The sequence below is a fragment of the Ceratotherium simum genome, chromosome 1, assembly GCF_057802395.1.
Source record: "Ceratotherium simum simum isolate JZ-2026a chromosome 1, ASM5780239v1, whole genome shotgun sequence".
NCBI lineage: Eukaryota > Metazoa > Chordata > Mammalia > Perissodactyla > Rhinocerotidae > Ceratotherium > Ceratotherium simum.
Window position 1 is genome coordinate 17714734 of NC_141900.1, and position 18838 is coordinate 17733571.

The 18838-nt window shown below is 40.7% G+C and overlaps 1 protein-coding gene across 1 annotated transcript in view; it reads left to right on the plus strand.

The window, feature by feature from the left end:
- LAMB4 (laminin subunit beta 4) overlaps positions 1–1123 on the plus strand; it is a 111279-nt gene extending 110156 nt beyond the window's left edge. The window contains 1 exon segment of the mRNA XM_087437110.1: positions 581–1123. Coding sequence (XP_087293236.1) covers positions 581–717 — 137 coding nt within the window. The 3' untranslated portion in view covers positions 718–1123.
- The last annotated feature ends 17715 nt before the right edge of the window (positions 1124–18838 follow it).

Consider the following 18838-nt stretch of genomic DNA (forward strand, 5'->3'; position numbering starts at 1 on the left):
GTCAATTTCTTTTCTAAAGGCCACCTCACACTGTTGACTGTAGCTCTCTATACCTCTTCGGTCCACTACTTTATGGGCTCCTTGTTAGGGTTTAATATAATTCTCAGGTATTTGTTGAATGAAGAATGGGTAAATGGATGGATGGATGGATGGATGGATGGATGGATGGATGGGTAAGAGTGAAAGGCATGACTTTGCTTTTACTGTTCAGGGACTTCAATATCAGCAAAGGAGAATGAAGAAATGAAAATGTCAGTATTTTTTAGCACTTTACCAAATCCAATCAAGGCTTGTCATCTGTCTTTTCATTTCTAATCAATTCTGACTAGCTATAGACTCACATTGATAAATGACTTGAGATATAAAATATATTTTAGACAAAAATATCAGTTTGTCTACTCTGATTTATGTAAAAACATTGAGAAGTCTAGTGAAAATAAATATTTTATCTATTGAATCAAAACACAAAACTAAATATATCTTTAAGAGACATATAAATCCCTGTGTTTAGTATAGTGTGGGTATCCAGGAGGAATCTATCAAATGGAAATACATCATTTACTTCATTTTCTTCTTTCAGATTTAGAAAAGAAGATCGAAGATTTGAATCTAAGACAAGAAAAAGCTAATCAACTGCAACAGTTGGAAGATCAAGTCATTGCCCTTAGAAATGAAATCGTTGAGCAGGAAAATAAATATGCTACATGCTATAGTTAGGTAGAGCTCAAGTGCAAAATCACCTGTGCCTTCTTTTCTGGCTTCTGATACGCAAACCTGAGGAGCTATGCTGAACTTGGGAAACACAACTGGTCAGCCTCTTCTGCCTCCTTCCCTGAGGTCTCTGCTTGCTGCGGATCTGCCCAGTGTGGCTGGGGAGTGGAACCGGGCCACAGAAACGCCACTTGCTATGGAATAGAAGGAGGAGTCAAGAGGTTGTCTCTGGTCTCAGAAAACTTTCCTTTGCCTTCCTTTCCTTTCATGACTTAAAAATAATTAGTTACCTATGACAAGTGCAAATCTAATTAAGTATTCTATTTACTGATACTCATTTCAGTCAAATGAACCTAAACTTTAAATACATTGCCAGCAGCTGGGGACTGGGGGAATGGGGAGTTATTAATCAGTGGGCATAAAGTTTCAGTTAAGCAAGATGAATAAGTTCTAGAGATCTGTCCAACATTGTTCCTACAGCCAACAGTACTGTACTGTATACCGAAAAATGTGTTAAGAGGGTAGATGTCATATTAAATGTTCTTACCACGGGAAAATAAATTAATTTAAACAAATTAAATTAAAATAAATAAATCAATATCTCATACTAGGATGGAATAAGTATGGATGGAATGTACTAGAAGGTCCTGTATTTTATTTTTATTACTTTATCTGTAAAACTATTCTCTTCCAAACAAAATGCATACAATTCAAAATGTAACTTGTTCTTACACCCGCTTTCCTGCGTATTCATTCTCCCAACCAAAGGATTCCGTCTTCCCCAAATGGCACTGGAACAATATTCAAAAGGATAAATATTGAACTACTTTTCATAATTTGTCTACAAGCATTTTTGCTGTAAAATCTGTTACTTATTTTTACAAGACTAGCAATTGTGTTGTTTAGTACAAAATGTGTCATTTCAAAATGGTCTATGATTTCACAGTAATTTTTTTCCATGTATGCTATGTAATAGAGCTCATTGCTTCTGTTTGTGAAAGCTATCCATCAGAGGGATTTTAAAGGAATTTGGCCCCACATTTTTGAATAAGAAAAAATATACATGAAACTGATGTATGAAAGAGGAAAAGCAGCCGGAGCCACTTCTCTTAAGGACTGACTCATAAAAAATGGATTTAAAAATTCAACAAAGAGGCTTGAGGGTTACACATAAATATGAAATTTCTTTTTTTTTTTTTTGTGAGGAAGATCAGCCCTGAGCTAATATCTGTGCTAATCCTCCTCTTTTTGCTGAGGAAGACCGGCTCTGAGCTAACATCTATTGCAAATTCTCCTCCTTTTTTTCCCCCAAAGCCCCAGTACATAGTTGTATGTCATAGATGCATATCTCTCTAGTTGCTGTGTGTGGGACGCGGCCTCAGCATGGCCGGAGAAGCGGTGCATCGGTGCACGCCCGGGATCCGAACCCGGGCCACCAGTAGCGGAGCGCGCGCACTTAACCGTTAAGCCACGGGGCCGGCCCTGAAATTTCTTAAAATGTACTTTATTAAGGAAAATTGCAGTTTCCCTGGAGATCCTGAAGAATGGAATGAAACTTTTCTACAGGAAGGACCACCCAGAAATCTCTCTTGAAATATGATTGTAACGCTCCACAGATCCAGCACTTAAGGCTTTTGGGAACCTCCACCAAGGAATGGCACACAGAATGAACCAGAGAGTCGAAAAATTTGCTGTCACAAAATCTAAGTTGTTTACTCCAATGTAGAGGGTGGAATGCACTCCAGCTTTCCCACCAGGATACTGACTTTCATTTTGTACAAATGATAGACTAAGTTTTACAAGCACGGTTATCTGTTTGCAATAGCAACATTCAAATATTCCACTTTTTCAGTGCTCAGAGATTATACAAGTAACCCGCCAGAGAGCAAGGAAAGGGTTAAAGAGGAAAGAGTTTCTGTGCTCTTACTGGGAGGCTGTTGAGTTCTGGAGACAGAAAATTCCCCAGCCATGAGGAAAGCACAGTCATCCGGGGAATCAAGTGCAAGGGCAAGATAAACCCATCGTGTCTGTGGGCCTCTGGGGGTTGCAGCTGGATGAGGTTAGGAAGTATGTGATGTACTTTGGAAAGATTGCAATTAAAACTGGTTATGCTTTCTCAACTTTGGTGTTGAAAATAATAAGCTTTGGTTATTCTTAAAAAAAAATGTACATATGTGAAAAATCTCATTCCTCAGTAATGTCAAATAAATCATCCTAGCTTCTATTACTTGCTCCATCAGTTGTTCAAGATGTAAAGTGAAACAGTCTCTCATACATTGCAAAGTAATTTGACAATGTGTAGCAAAATCTGTCTTAAGACCAGTTGAAACTGTGCATTAGGAAAATCTTAAATTCAGGGGGAAAAAGCTTTGTGGGTAATTCATTGCAGCACTACTTATTTTAAAATTGCAAAGAATCCAAATAACTAACGATAAAAAGCCAATTAAATATTAGGATCTTACCATTCTGAGTTCTTGGTTGCAAACACTGAAAACCAATGATAGTTTATTAAGCAGGAAAGGAATTTACTGAAAGAATATTTGATAGCAAATAAAATTGAAGAAATCGGTGGAGAAAATGTAACCAAGGACAATTATGCATCTGGGAACATATCCAAGATCACACTTCAGTAAACTCAGGTTAGGATGCTGGCCCTGCTGGACACTCTCCATCATCCCATTAACTTCCGACTGTCTCTGGATCTTGTGTCCCTCTCTCATGACTCAGAATCTCGGGTAGAAATATCCAATTGACTGAGCCTCTTCATGTGCCCTGGCTGCCAGGGAATGAGAAGAGAGAATGTCTGCCCCTCCAGCTTTGGTCGTGGGAGGGGAGTTTTGCCTCCATGTATCTTTTGAATCTTCCAAAATAGGAAGGATTTTGATGCCAAGCATCAGAAAATTACAGATTTCCATTATAGTTCACCTCTTTGACTTCTTAATATCAAAATACATTTTTATCCCATTTTTTCCTCTAAAAACAAGGCAAATGTTTCCACCAAGATAAGGGTACATTCATTCAGCCATCTGAAAGCACATCCACCCTGTCTTCAAGGGATCCAACCCAAAGTCCCATCACTCCCTGAGAGCATGCAGCTCTAAGGCTCTGGTCTCCAGCTACGCTCTGTTCCTTTTCCATGTCTGTTACAATTCTGCCCTGATGTACTACAACTTGTAATCAAAATGATCAAGTCCGCCACCAACATATACCAAGTATAGAATAGTGGAGGAAAGAAGAGAGATAAAAAGGAAATCAAATATATTTTATATTTTATAATAAAAAATATAAGTACAGACCAGCCCCGTGGCTTAGCGGTTGAATGCCCACGCTCCACTGCTGGCGGCCCGGGTTCAGATTCCGGGCGCGCACTGATGCACCGCTTCTCCGGCCATGCTGAGGCCGAGGCCCATATACAGCAACTAGAAGGATGTGGAATTATGACATACATATCTACTGGGGCTTTGTGGTGAAAAATAAATAAATAAAGTTTAAAAAATATATAAATACATACAAAACATCACATATTAAGAAACACAGATTCAGGTTGCATACTTCATTTCTGTAACTACTCAAGAGGCTATAGTTGGGATTTACGATCTTCTTTCTTGACTCCTCATCCCATGTTCCCTCTCTCTTCAGCAAGCATCTCTTTCCCAGGTGGAATGACCCAAACCTTCTTTCCTGAAGGTTCTGAGCCTTTGGAGGTCCTGCATGTGCAGGGGTATAGTGCTCCCACATTCCCTCTTTCCCTGGGACATGGCAGGACTGGATTCTCCAGATCCCGGTCTTACCTCCCACCCTGCGGCCACTGTGTACCATCAGCTCTAATGCCCTTTAAGGATCAAGGGCAATTACCCCAGGCAAAATTATACTCCGCCCCCCAACACACTTTTTTGGCTTGTTTATCCTTTAGCATGAGGAGCCTGAAATAGCTGGGTATTGGTATTTATTCCAATTCAGTGGAACAACTCGTGTCATCTAGTAAAAACATACTTCCTTAGAGACCAGAGCCCATAGTCATAGGTATAGGAAGCAAAGTTTTGCCTGTGAATCATTTGGATATAATTTTGAGCAGGGCTACATATATTTCCACTCTTGGTTTTAGATCCATGTATTCTGCCCATAGGATGCTCCGTCAGCTTTCATGGTAAAGGCATGGCTCTGCATCTCATCTAAGAAAGATAATTTGATGTGAGTAGCCAAAAAAAAATAAAGTATGTAAAGCACCTATACATGATAAATAGTCAATTGATAATATGATTAGAAGATACATTTTAATTCTTATAAAAAACTTACATGCATCCACATGCATACATTTTCTTTGCCTCTGTTATAATTATTCTAATAGTTTCCTAAATTTGAATTGAGTGAACACCACATCTACCTAAGCACTTGGAGATCTGTTGAGGTGTGTGAGGGACCAACATAGAGAAGTCTGGACTGAATTCTGAGCATCTCGGAGCAGGGGTTGAGTGAAGGGCAGGAGTTGGAGAGCTAAGATTTGGACTGAGAGTGGTGACCAAGCCAGTGGAGACCAAAACTGGCAAGATTCAATAACAGGGGCAGGATCTAAGACACTGAGTGGGGAAGAGAGAGCAAGATGATGGACAGTGGGCTGAGTAGGTCACACACGATGTGGGTCAGCCAGTAAGCATGAGGAAACTCTGTTACCAGAGGCCAGGTAGAAACATTTGCAACCCAGCTATTCACATCAGAAAATTCTTATGAAGATCAGGAAAGAAGTGACTATAAGGTAGCTAGTATGGTCCATTAAGGAAACGATTCTATATCTTCTGATAAATTAGAAACCAATCCCACGTGAAGGGCAACTGAGGGCCAGTAGGTGAGTGCAATTTGTCAAAAGCACCAAGAGGGCAAAATGAAGGGAAACGGACAGTAGGTCCTGGCAAGAACAAATGAGCCTGATGAGGCACAGGCTAGAAATCGCTGTCCAGTATCCATTCTCCCCCTTCTTTCTCTTGGTCATAGAACTCCTCCATGCTTTAACCAGGCACATGGCTGCCTACTTAGAGAGACTGTATTTCTCAACCTCTCTTGCAGTTCAATGCTACCCTGTGACTAAATTCTGGCCAACAGGAGGTTAGTGAGTCTGTTTGTGCAACTTTAAGGGCACAACCTTAAAAGGAAGCTGTTTGACCTCTGTGGTAGGCAGAATAATGGCCCCCAAAAGATGTCCACGTCCTAATCTTCATAACCTGTGAATACGTTATATGGCAAAGGGAAATTAAGGTTACAGATGGAAATAAGGCACTAACCAGCTGACCTCAAGCTGCGGCAAGTAGCCTGGATTATCCAGGTGGGCCCAATGTAATCATAAGGGTCCTTAAAAGTGGAAGAAGGAGGCAGAAGAGAGAGTCAGAGAGACGTCAGCATGAGAAGGACTTGGCCCAATGTTGCTGGCTTTAAAGATGGAGGAAGAGGACCACGAAGCAAAGAAAATAAGTGGTCCTGGAAGTCGGGAAAACAAGGGGAGGGATTCTCCTCCACTGCTTCCAGAAGAGAACATAACTGTGCAACACCTTGATTTTGGCCCAGTGAGACCTGTGTCGGACTTCTAACCTACAGAACTGTAACATAAATTTGTGTTGTTTTAAGCCAGTAAGTTTGTGGTAATTGGCTACAGCAGGAATAGGAAACTAAAATACACCCTCCACTTGTTTTTCCCCCTTCGATTGGGTTGGATATGGTGAGCCAAATATGACCATCTAGATGTGGATAATACTGGTGAAACAAGGTAGAAAAACCTAGCTCCCTGGCTGACTGTACCAGTCAGGGTCCCAGGGTATAAGGGCATGAGCTGGGACAGTTTAATAAGGGGCCTATGTACAAAGATGCGGACAGGGCAGAGGAAAGCCATAAAGGATAGTGCAGCATCCCAGAGCCAGCACCAGACAAGGGGTCTTTACCACGTTTGGCCAACGGTGAGGAGAGAGGATGACAATTGCAAATTGAAGACAGAATGTGTAGGAGGACCACTTAACAGGAACTCTGATCTTTGGTCAAGGGATGTAGCTAGCCGTGATAATCCTGCAGAGGGTCTCGGAGCATCAACACCCTGATGTCACTCCCCTCCTCCTGTCCAGTCTCTTGTTAGTGCTTCCCATTAGCTAAACCAAGGGACCCGGTTGATGTTCCCATGTAGATCAGCCTCCTGGGGCATAGAGGGGGGGCAAGTGGATCAGGGGAGGCACAACGACCCTGTGGGTTAAAGCTGCCTGTGCCTGACTACCGTGGACTCCCTGCCAGCTTGAACTTGTATATGATAGAAAAGCAGACCTCTCCCACTTACGTCACTATGATTTTGGTCTCTGTTAAAGCAGCTGAACTAACATCCCCATTAGTATCTCTGGAGCGCTAAGGGGACTCCAAGCCCTCTCCAGACTGCTACCACAGTCCCCTTTCTGCCCTGCAGCAGGAAGACAGTGGACCAAGGGTCAGGTGACAAGTGCAAAGCCTGGCTTGTCCCCTACATGAACTTAGGCAATTCACAACCTCTGAATCTCATGTCCTCATTTCCTTCAGCTGCAGAATGCTAATAAATATACCCGGTCTACCTCCCAGGGTTACTGAGCCAATTCATGTGACAGGGCTTTGAGAAGAGCCAGGTACTACTGAAATCCTTCACGACATACTGATTATCACATCGTGTGTGTTACGTCTGCATTTCCCCTCTGCACCACCGCTCCTGTAGCATTGGCCTCCTTGAATCCCGATTTCTATGGCTCCTCCTTAAAAAAAACCTCACTTGAAAGGCTTCTCTCTACAGCCTAGCTCAAAGACATTTCTCTGAATTTCTCTTATGTTGCCAGTTGGCTGTTATCCCTCACCTGTCTAACCAGATAGTAAGTTCTATGAGGACACAAAGCATGTGATGTGTTCAGCCACTTTTATGTCCTTTATAGAACTTAGCACAGTGTGGAACACTAGAAATATTTGTTCGCTTACATATTAGTTCCATAAATTGACTCCAAATTGTTGCAAGTCAGGCAGTCCTCAGACCACCGCTGAACTGAAATTTTTTCAACTGTAATATGAAACCAGCTCACCATGTGGTTCAGCCCCTCTAACAATGTACTTGGGAACAATTCAAATCTTTACCTCAATATTTAGAGGAAAAAATGTCAAGTGGGAATAGAATACATGCATAAGACAGAAATCCTTTCCCCCATTTCTCCCACTCTCAATAACAAACACACTCTATAGCAGCTATTGAAAGTCCTCTCCTCTCTCGGGAAATTCCTCCCCCGCTAAAAACTCCCCCAGACCAAGCTCACACAACTCTTCCTTCTCTTGTGCTCCCTCCTCTTTCCTCTTAAATCTAGTCTCTTCCCTCTGCTCTTGGTCACTCTCGCTGTTCCTCTGCCGCGTATGTTTGTTTACCAGACTGTTGATATATTCCTAGTCACGCAGCCATAAATCAGGGTGAGCCACTCCTGAGTGAAGGTCATGGCCTCACAGACAGGCAACAGCTACACTTCCCAGGCAGAGCTCACTGAGCCTTTCCTTTTCCTTCAATTAGGCTTTGTCTAGAAAAAGTGATTGCATTAAGTAGCTAAGCATAAAACATTAAAGGACACATTTGAAAACATTTTTATATACAAATATAACGGTTTATGTATTTATATATGCTTAAGATTTATGCAAAGTCTATATAAATGCAACTATAATTTGTTGGTTTTTCAGTAATCCTTAGCCATTGAACAAATTAATCAAACCTTCCTGCGTGCAAACCCCAGCACATACATGCCCATTCTTCTTCCTCCCTTGCTCAACCCCACCCCACTACAAGCTTGAATAGAATTTTTTTCATTCACTTTATGCTTATAACTAAAAGTTCTTTCCCAGTCCCAATTCTGGTGCCTCAGAAAAGTGAAGAAGTTAAGAACTTTGGTGACCAAACTTCTCACAGGCTTTTTCGATTATGAGCTTTGAGGCTTTTAGCAACAAAGCTGCCTGCTTATGATTCACCAGAAGACAGTCTCCTTGTTCATTCTTTCATGTTTCCTGCCCTCAGCCCCATTTCTTCTCTCCTCTTGAGAGAGCAAAAGAAGGAGAAATTTTTTCCTCTCCCTCCAACATAAAGTAGCCGAAGCAGAACTTCTCTTAAGTTCTGCTCACCTGCTCATCCATCAGCACCTAGCCTTTCTCTTCTGGGGAATAGCTTGAACCTACATAAAATCTTGAGCTTTACTTACTAAATGCTATGAGTGACCATTCTAGAAGGCTTCTATTGCCCTACCAATCTGCCTCTGATTCAGCCTGCCAACCGAACAAACTTTGTTACACAAAGCAAGCTTGCCACAATCTATACTAAATATATTAATCAGAATGTACAGGGTTTTTGAACCGAGACGTAAAGTGTTTTCTTCATGTTTATATAAATTGTGTGATTTTTAACAGTCAAGTGTTGGATTCATAGCGATAACCAACATAGTCCCACAGACAACCATAGTTCTCTGTGATGATGAATACCCAAAGGCTAGGGAACAGCGGCTGGCTGCATTTTATCTTATATTCACTAGAGGGTAATAGATTAAGTATACTGCATTTCAGAGCTCTCTCTAGTCATCCCAACATGGCACCAAGAATTAAAATCTAATCTTTAGTACTGGAACTTCCTCTCAGTGAAGACTTGGAAATATTTAACCCACAAAACATACACAGTGAAAAACATTTAAAGTTACCAGTTGGAGATATTACCTCTGATGGGAAAAGATATAAAATGACTGTGTTAGGAAAGTTCTAGATACAGCTGGGCAAACCCTTAGAGATACTAGCTGCAAGCATGTCAGGAGCCCTCACGTGATGGTCCCTGATACTGCCTCTCTTTCAGCTAAGAGGTTTAAGAAACCCAAAATGCAAGAGATTTAAAGAACTCACTAGTCCCATCCCCTCATTTTCTGAAAAGTACTAAAATTAATTTACCCAGGGTCACACAGCTGGTTGGCAGAAATGCCGAGGCAGGTGTGATGGGAAATATGTCCCGTGATAATGCTGATTGCACCCTCTCTTTCAAGACAATTTGCTGTTTTAACTAGTCTTAGGCTCTGTTAAATGGACCATCAAACACGGTAGAACATTTCCTTAAAATTGACTGACCTATTTCTTTACATAAATGGCCCGTCTTAGGAGTTACATATTTTTAACGTGTTAATAAATATTTCACAGAAAGTAATTCTACTTAAAACAAAGGTCAAAGTAGCTAACCAAATAGAAATACTTTATCCTTAATGTTAGTGAGCAAAAATATATAACTTGGGGGGACTAGTATGTCTTTTGAGACTGGCCAACTAAGTGAGCATATAGTTGTAGTTACTAAACACATTCAGTAGAATTATTTTCAGTCCTCAAAACTTTCCAAGTACCTTTTAAAAATAAGACTAACAATGTAACTTATAAATAAGGTAGGCCAAATTTTAGATACTTAGCTTTATTATATCTCAAATTTATTACAATATATATTTATTAAACAAAAATCATTTGATTATGTAGGAAAACAAAATAAACCTAACTACTAAAGGAACTACTTCGTTGGAAGCATTAGTTTTATATGCTATTCAGCCAATTTCTAGGACTCTCTAATAACCAAACAGCTATCTAGATTATCACATCTGTTAAAGTGAATATCTAAATTAATCCAAGTTTTTTTCTTTATTTTCAGTTAATTGAGTCTATTAAAGTTATCCCCAACTGTGAACTTTCTAGAAAGGAGTAGAAATGGGAGTTAAATGGAGCCTGAAAATCTAACAACCAAATGAGTGTTTGAGGATTCCAGAGATTCATACCATGGGAAGAAGCTCAAAGCTTGGAAAAGCTGTATAAACATCCCATATCTAAAGATAAACACTTGGGGATCTTTATGGCATTCAGGTTTAGCTTTGTGTTGGTCATACTGCCTTATGACTCATCTAGAAAAGGCAAAATATGAATGGAAAAGATTAAATATTCAGGACTAAGAGAACAATTGCTTTCATCTGGAAAGAGGAAGTCTAACATTTCTTACAATGTAAAAAAGTCAATCTATTTAGATATGATTAATAAAGTTTGTTATAATTTTTCCTTTTTAAAATCCCAGTTCTGTTCTTCAACTCTTTAGATCACCATCATACATTCTATACAGCAGATATATAGAAATGTATATACTAAATTTTCTCCTTAACAAATTCAATTTTCTTTCGACCCACTTTGGGAGTGGGGGGGGTAACTCTAATATACAGACAATTTGAAAGACTTAAACATTTACTTGAACACATTTCTCTGTAAGAAAAAAACTCAAGGCTGGCCCCATGGCTTAGCGGTTAAGTGCGCGTGCTCCACTGCTGGCGGCCCAGGTTCGGATCCTGGGCGCGTACCGACTCACCGCTTCTCCGGCCATGCTGAGGCTGCGTCCCACATACAGCAACTAGAAGGACGTGCAGGTATGACATACAACTATCTACTGGGGCTTTGGGGGAAAAAAATAAAAAAATAAAAATTTATTAAAAAAAAGAAAAAAATTCAACTGTGAACACAGCTTACCATATTTTGATGAGAACATAGGAGCAAAGGAAGCAGTTAACAAAATTAATCATGGCTACTATAACAGTACATTCAAACCCAAATAGACCATAACATGTCTACTCAACTCAAACTCAAGTTTCTGTCAAGTATCTGCATATTTTAAGGGATATTAGCAAGCTTGATTTGTTTTGCCCTAGTTTTGGCTGGCCAAAAGACAGACCCTTTTCTTAGGGATGTGAACATTGCCCAATATCTCCAGCTAGAATATATTAAAGTGAACTTCACTTCTAAATATAAAAGGCCACTTTTGAGAATGCAACCATAGGAAACTATCTTAATTTTGAAATAATTTTTAGAACAAGGGCTATACATGTCATTATAGAAAAAAAAAATATCATAAAGGGAAAAAAGCTATCACTTAATATTTTGGGCTGTATATATAGACAATTCCTGGAAGCTTCCCTTTTTAGTCCCTCAAGAAATATAAAATACATATAATGCACAATTTTTTCATAATTAGAGCCTACTTTTCCCCCAGTTAAATAATAGAAATAGGCCCCAGCTTTTTAGCCAACTGTTTAGTATTCCATTACAGGGGTCTAGCATAATTACTTAGCTAAATCCCCTATTGATGACTTAGGTTATAAATCATCTTGTTATAAACAATAGTGTAAACATCTTTATATGCATAATTTGGCATGTTTTCCCAAAGTTATATATATTTTAATTTTTAATATATTTCAGATTGCCCTCCAAAAAGGCACAATTTTACCTTCCCAGTCATCACTTATGCTAGTGCCCTCATGAACTTCATTACAGATGAGGTGATAAGACTTGGGGACTTGACTTACCATTATATCATCACCACCTTGCAGCTTCTCACAGGATTGTGCAAGTGCGGTTGCCTCTTGGTAATCCTCATATAGATTACACTTTCCTTGTCACAGTACAGAGCAGTCGCTGAGCAAGTTAATGGTAATGCTGTATGTATTCATTAGTACTTCATGTATCTGAATCACAGCAAACTGCTCACATTTTTATTTTTCCCACAGAATAAAATGGAACATGCTATATGCCTTTTTTAAAAGTACCAATGTGTTTGACTCCTTGACTCACTCTGGCTAAAGAATTACCTCTGAATGATTTTTCCCCAGAAAGCACAATGGGCATAGTTCCAGGAACTTACTGAATGCATGCATTCAACAATTACCTGACAAGCTGTGTGCTCCGTGCTGGGGAAATTAGGATGCTCTCAAGGCGCTTGCGATTTAGCATACACAAAAAATATATTCATACATTAACCAACTATTTGGTGAATACTCATTGCATACCTACAATGTGCTCTGCGCCATGCTGGTGTTGGGAATACAGCAGTGAGTGCAAGAGGCAGGGTGCCTGGCCTCATGCATGGCACTTCTGTTCTAGAACTATCTAGAAGACCTCCAATAGATGTATGTCTAAGTATTGTACCTGGGCAGTGGAATTGAGAAGGTTACACACGTGAAGTATCATCAGAGGTGGTCTTTGAACATAAGGAAAAGCTTGCTTGGCGGAGAAGAGGGAGACGGCATTCCAGGCAGGAGGAACTGGATGAGCCAAAAAAACAGGGTTTGAGCTCTGAGAATGGTGAGGATATCGAGCTAGAGCTTGGTGGGGTGGGAGGCTGATAGACTGAGAATGCAGAGATGAGAGAGATTATACAGGGGCCAGATTTCAAAGAGCCTGAACTTTGTACTTGTTTCACAGATAAGGAAACCGAGGCACACAGAAATGTGACTTACATGGTTGCAGAGTAAGAGCCTTGTCATGTCATTCAGTAAATCCATTAGTGACTAGAAATAATGAATTTTAATTCCACAGGTCTTCGAATTTGTATTTCAAGGTAAGAACTCAGACTTAGTCAACATTTATAGCACACTTTATTCAAAGCATAACAAACATTTATCCTTCAAAAAAGACTTTTGGCTAGAATTTTTTTGTTTTTAATTATGCCAGTTGTAGACAAATACATTCTGCTTATTAAAAGAAAGTTAAAACATTACAGGTAAGGCAAGAGTCCCCTTTAACCCCCATTCCAAACACAATCCCTGTAACTTCCCTCAAATTACCCACCACTACCTGTTTGCTATGCCTCCTTCTAGGACTTTATCATTGTCTATTCATGGGTGTGTGTGTATTTGTATATGTATATACATGTTTATAGAAATAGACAACTGCAACATACCTCCTTCATCTTAGACTTTAAACTTTGTTGATCATTACCAATAGTGTATACATTTAAGATAACCTGGCCTTCTCTAAATGTAGAATATATACCGTTGGTACACAGCAGAGCTTGGTATGTGGTAAATGCTCAAGAAATGTTAGAGAATAAGATGTATGTTGCTGTGAAGGCTTAAGATCCTAATTGGGTAGATAGGAGGAGTTGCTGAGGGTCAGCCAAACGGTGGTGATTGGCGCCACCTGGACTAGAAAGTCGTCTGAGCAGATGACTGAATTGTCAGCGCCATATTCCATGACTTCCGTGGAAACCATTTAGTCTTAGAGGTTAATAGCAGCATGTCATTAGCCATCTTGAAAAGAGCAAACACATCCTACAACTTCTTTGTCTGGCAAACAGCCCAATAGGTAAAACGGCACCTAATCCTGGAGAGAGACCTAGTGCTGACTTGTTTCTGCTGTGATAAAAAGGCAGCCACTCAGCTCTGGGTGGGCTGGCCTACGTAAATCTGATTAGCAGCCTTGGCAGCAGCTGTGATGAAATAAACGCTCTTTCCAGAAGAGCAAGCTTATTCTTTTAGAGGAATTGCAGTTGTAGAGTTAATTCTTCTAGGAGGCCAAGGGCATTACGGTTGGAGGGGATGAGGCAAGACTGCTGCTCTTTGAGAGAGGGACGGCTTTTACGAGCATTTCTATCATCTCTGAAACGTGCTCATATCAAAGATCTCATCTTCCCAGGGTCAAAATACTGGATTGAGAATTAGGATCCACTCCCAGTACAAGCCATGAATTGTAGTGCAGCGTTTAACTTGCTAATTAAATCATTTCCTGGATCACCCTAGGTAATAATTAACCCAGAACTATGACATAGGTTTGTAGCAAGAGAGTAGATTAGACTATCACTTCAAGCCTCTGGTACAAAGATATTGCCTGAATCTTACTAGATTCAAAATATAGGTTAGGGCCGGCCCTGTGGCTTGGCGGTTAAGTGTGCACGCTCCGCTGCTGGCTGCCCGGGTTCGGATCCCGGGCGCGCACCGAGGCACCGCTTCTCCGGCCATGCTGAGGCCGCATCCCACATACAGCAACTAAAAGGATGTGCAGCTGTGACATACAACTATCTACTGGGGCTTTGGGGGAAAAATAAATAAATAAAATTATAAAAAATATATATATATAGGTTAAACAAGCCCTTTTTCATTCACTCAGCATTTCCTAAGGTCCTACTGTGTGCCAGGCACGAGACTTGGAACTCATGGGGAGACGGAGCAAGGACATCAGGGCCTCACTGGGAGCTGAACTTGACCTCTCAAACAGAGAAGATAGATAGAATTTGGATCAAAAAGCAGAGTAAAGGAAGATTCAAAAAATTATTGGAATAAAGGAAGTCTTTTTTTCTTTTCTGGCTATTACTGAATTTCAGCATCCTCATAAAGCTGGGGAAAGTAATACCATCAGCTGAAATAAAATTTTCAAAATAATCTTTAAAATATAGTTTTAGGTGGATTGCTATAAGAGATGAACTGATTTTAATTAAGAAAAGTTTTTCTAAAACTTAACTACCAACCTCTGAGTGTTAGCTGCCTACTGAATTTGACGTTGGTGATTTGCAGTAAACACGATGAATCACTCATGAATGAAGGTAGAGATATAACATGCCAGAAAAATGAAACTTGGGTTCATGAGTAGTATTCAGGTCTTAAGGCCTTTAGCTGACTACATTTAAGTTAATCCTGCTATGAATCTAATAAAAACATATGTTTAAAGAGCTTTCCTACGGCTCTCTAGCTTTACCTCAGACATTAGTCTCTCTCCTACTCATATTTAAAAGGCCAGGTTAGCAATCAGATGCTAAATACATAAACAAAGAATAAATAGTGAACTTGCCCCATTTAGAGCATTTCTATGGCATTCCTGTTAAATATAGATTAGAACTTTAAAAGGTTTGGAATTCAAGGGCGTAGATGGGTAGAGAGAAAGTGCTCTGCTATCTCCCTTTGAATCTAAAGCGTCATCCTGCCACCTTTCTGGGAGGTGGAGTGCAATGGGTATGCGACCTTGCAGAAAGCCTGTAAAGAGCTCGGATGACGTGCTCTTTACACGAACTTTGTTCACCTATGTTAGTGACTATTTTAAAACATTCAAATATAGGCTTGGGTACTCATTTGTGATATTTCTTTTTTTAAGATATTTAGGAATAGACAGATGGCCATTTTTAAGACATTACGTGTTGATAAAGACTTGCCTGAATCAGGATAAATTAGGTTATGCTGCAGTTAAAAAAAACAAAAACTCCCAAATCTCAGGCTAAAAACAACAAAGGTTTATAACTCTCTCATGCTACAATACATATCCAGAAAAATTTATTAGCTAAGGTAATGTATTCTGGCTTCAGGCATAGCTGGATCAAGATACTCCAAGGTGGTCCTTAAGGATCTGCCCTATTGTTTCCCTCAGTTCTGCTTTCCACTGTGTTGGCTCCAGTCTCAAGCAGCCTCCACCAGTTCCAGGCTGCCATCCGTATAACTCCAAGTTCAGGGAGAAGAGAGGTTTTTCTACCTCTCCCATGATAAATCCCAATAATTCCCACAAAAATCCCAGAAGTCACTCTAATTGGAAAATTTGATTTGCATACCTATCCCTCAATCGATTGCTGGGAAGAAGGAGATGGAAAGGCACTGATGAGCCTGGATCCCACGGAGGGATTAGCTGCATCCAAATTATGTGGGCTGAAAATGTGAAAGGACCATCCTCTCAAAAAAAATCTAGGTGCTGTTACCAGGTGAAGGGATGTTAATGCAAGCCCCCCCAGTTTCTATTACGTGGTCTGAGACTGAAAATGCCTTGACTCCCTGCCTGATTCAGGCCCTGATGGATTCCTGATTATAGGGGGTGACAGTAATGACCCCTATGTGCTCCCTTAATGGTCATAAGAAAGGATTATTCAATTTTAGTTATTCATCCAGTAAGTAGATATTGAGTATGTACAATACACCAGAAACTTGGCCATCTGATTGGAATACAAATTCCAATAAAATACAGTCCTGCCCTCAAAATGCTCCTGGAGGCAAGGATAATTAACACAAAATTACAAATTACTGTCCTACCTATTATAAAAGAGGTACGTAGAAAGTGCTGTGTGACATTTGTCCTGAACTTTACTGGTCATTGAACTTACTTTTCTAGATCAATTCTGAGTCTCACAAAGTACACTAAAATCTAATTTTCAAAACAGCAAAAAATCTAGTATTGTACATGAGAACAATGTTAAGCAAATAGCCCGGTTTTAGGACCTAAAGATCAAAGCCTAGAATGTAACGTCCTTGTTGTTCCCCTGTTAATCCAGGATTTAAAATGAGACACATAAGTGCATTCTAAGACTGTGTGAAGGTGACCTTGAAAGCAGTTCTTGTTGTTTTTCAAACAAAAACAATAAATGCCTCAGGGAGATCACTGACACACGTTCTTTGAGACGGAACAGCCAACAATTTGCAATCCCATCTGCCATTCAAAACGCTGCAGAACTCTCCAGTCAAGACTGCCTTATGCTGAAGCAGGTCGTGCCAGGGAAGCACAGGTGCGGGACGAGAGGGTGAGAGGGTCGCGGCAGCAGGAGTGAAGCCTCGATGGGCTTTACTGACAAAAGTGCTTCATTCCTTCAAACTTGTAACATCTTTAGAAATCAGAGGAAGTTTTGTAAAATATTACAGAGAGGAAGAATTTGTTCGTGAGTGAAATCTGGAAGTATTCCCAAAATGAACTCAAGTCTGGTGATATTTCTTTTTCTCGTTGACTAGAAATTTGTTAGGCAGAAAGTGGACATTTAAGATTTAAGAAAGTTTTTAAAACATGGAGACTAGTCTTTATTTACTTTCATTCAAGAACATGTATTAAGCACCACAATGCACCCCATGTCACATTAGGCAATGTTTATGCACAAATGACGTTTGTGCAAGTAACGTTACACAGTACTTGTCCTTGTCCTGCTGTCTATTGGGGGAGGTAAGGGCATAAACAGATAGTCACAGCATTACGTCATTTATGCTGTAACAAGCTTTTACAAGGTGCTGGTAGACAGTCGGGTGGAGAGAGGGAGAAGAGGAAGTCATGTTTAAGTGGAGGCTTCAAAGACGTGTGGTAGTTCACTAAGTTGATGAAGCCAAGGAGGGCCTGTGTAGCAGAGAAAGAAATGAACGTATAAAAAGTACATCATTGTGGGGCCAGCCCTGTGGCGCAGCGGTTAAGTGCGTGCGCTCTGCTGCTGGCGGCCCGGGTTCAGATCCTGGGCGCGCACCAACGCACTGCTTGTCAGGCCATGCTGTGGCAGTGTCCCACATAAAGTGGAGGAAGATCAGCACGGATGTTAGCTCAGGGCCAATCTTCCTCAGCAAAAAAAAAGGAAGATTGGCGTGGATGTTAGCTCAAGGCTGATCTTCCTCACAAACACACAAAAAAGTACATCATTTCAGGAAGCTCACATGGGCATAAGGAAGCCATTGAAGACTTCTGAACAAGGGAGGGACATGATCAAAGTTGTGCCTCCGAAAAATCCTTCTGGCAGTGTTATAGAGAATTAGACGGGAGAAGGGAAGAGTTTGGAAGTAGGAACACCAGCCAGGGGGCTCCTGTGGGCATCCAGAACTGACCTGAGAGACTGAACTAAGGCAGGACAATAAAGTTGGAGCAATGCGGACATGATGACTAGTTGCTAGTAAACTAGAAATGACAGGCCCTGGTGCTGGGGTGGGAAGAGGTGAAGGAGAAGGAAATGTCCAGCATGATTCCCAGGCTGGGCTGGCTTCATGGGCATGTGCTCTGCGCAATCTCACAGGGCCCCCCAGCTAGAAGGGTCCCAGGTTTGGTTTAACACTCTACTGCCACCATCTTGAAATCATGACTTTTTGAACAAGAGGCCCCACATGCTCATTTTCATTTTGCACTGGGCCCTGAGAATCCTAGAGCCAGTCCTGTTCCCAGGTTTCTGTCTTGAGCTAAGGGGTGGCTCATGGTGCCAATAACTGAAATTGGAAACAGAAGAACATATTTTGTTCTATGAGGGGTGAGTGGAGAGATGAGTTCAGTTTTGCAACACATAGGTCATCAAAGTAGAGAGATTAAATACGCTGTAGAAATTGGATGTAAATTCCAAGCAAGGTATAAGCTAGAGTTATAGATGTGGGGAGTACCAAGGCCAAGGTGGTGGAGACCCTGGATGTGGATGCAAGTGTGTGGAGGGAAAAGAAGCTAGAGACAGAACCGTCTGGAGCACCAATGTTTAAGGGATCAGAGAAGGGAAAGAGAAATGTAAGATAGAGACTCAGAGTCCTGTGGGAAAATTTTGGAGGGAATTGTGTCCTGGGAGCCAAGGAAAAAGGAGTCCCAAGGA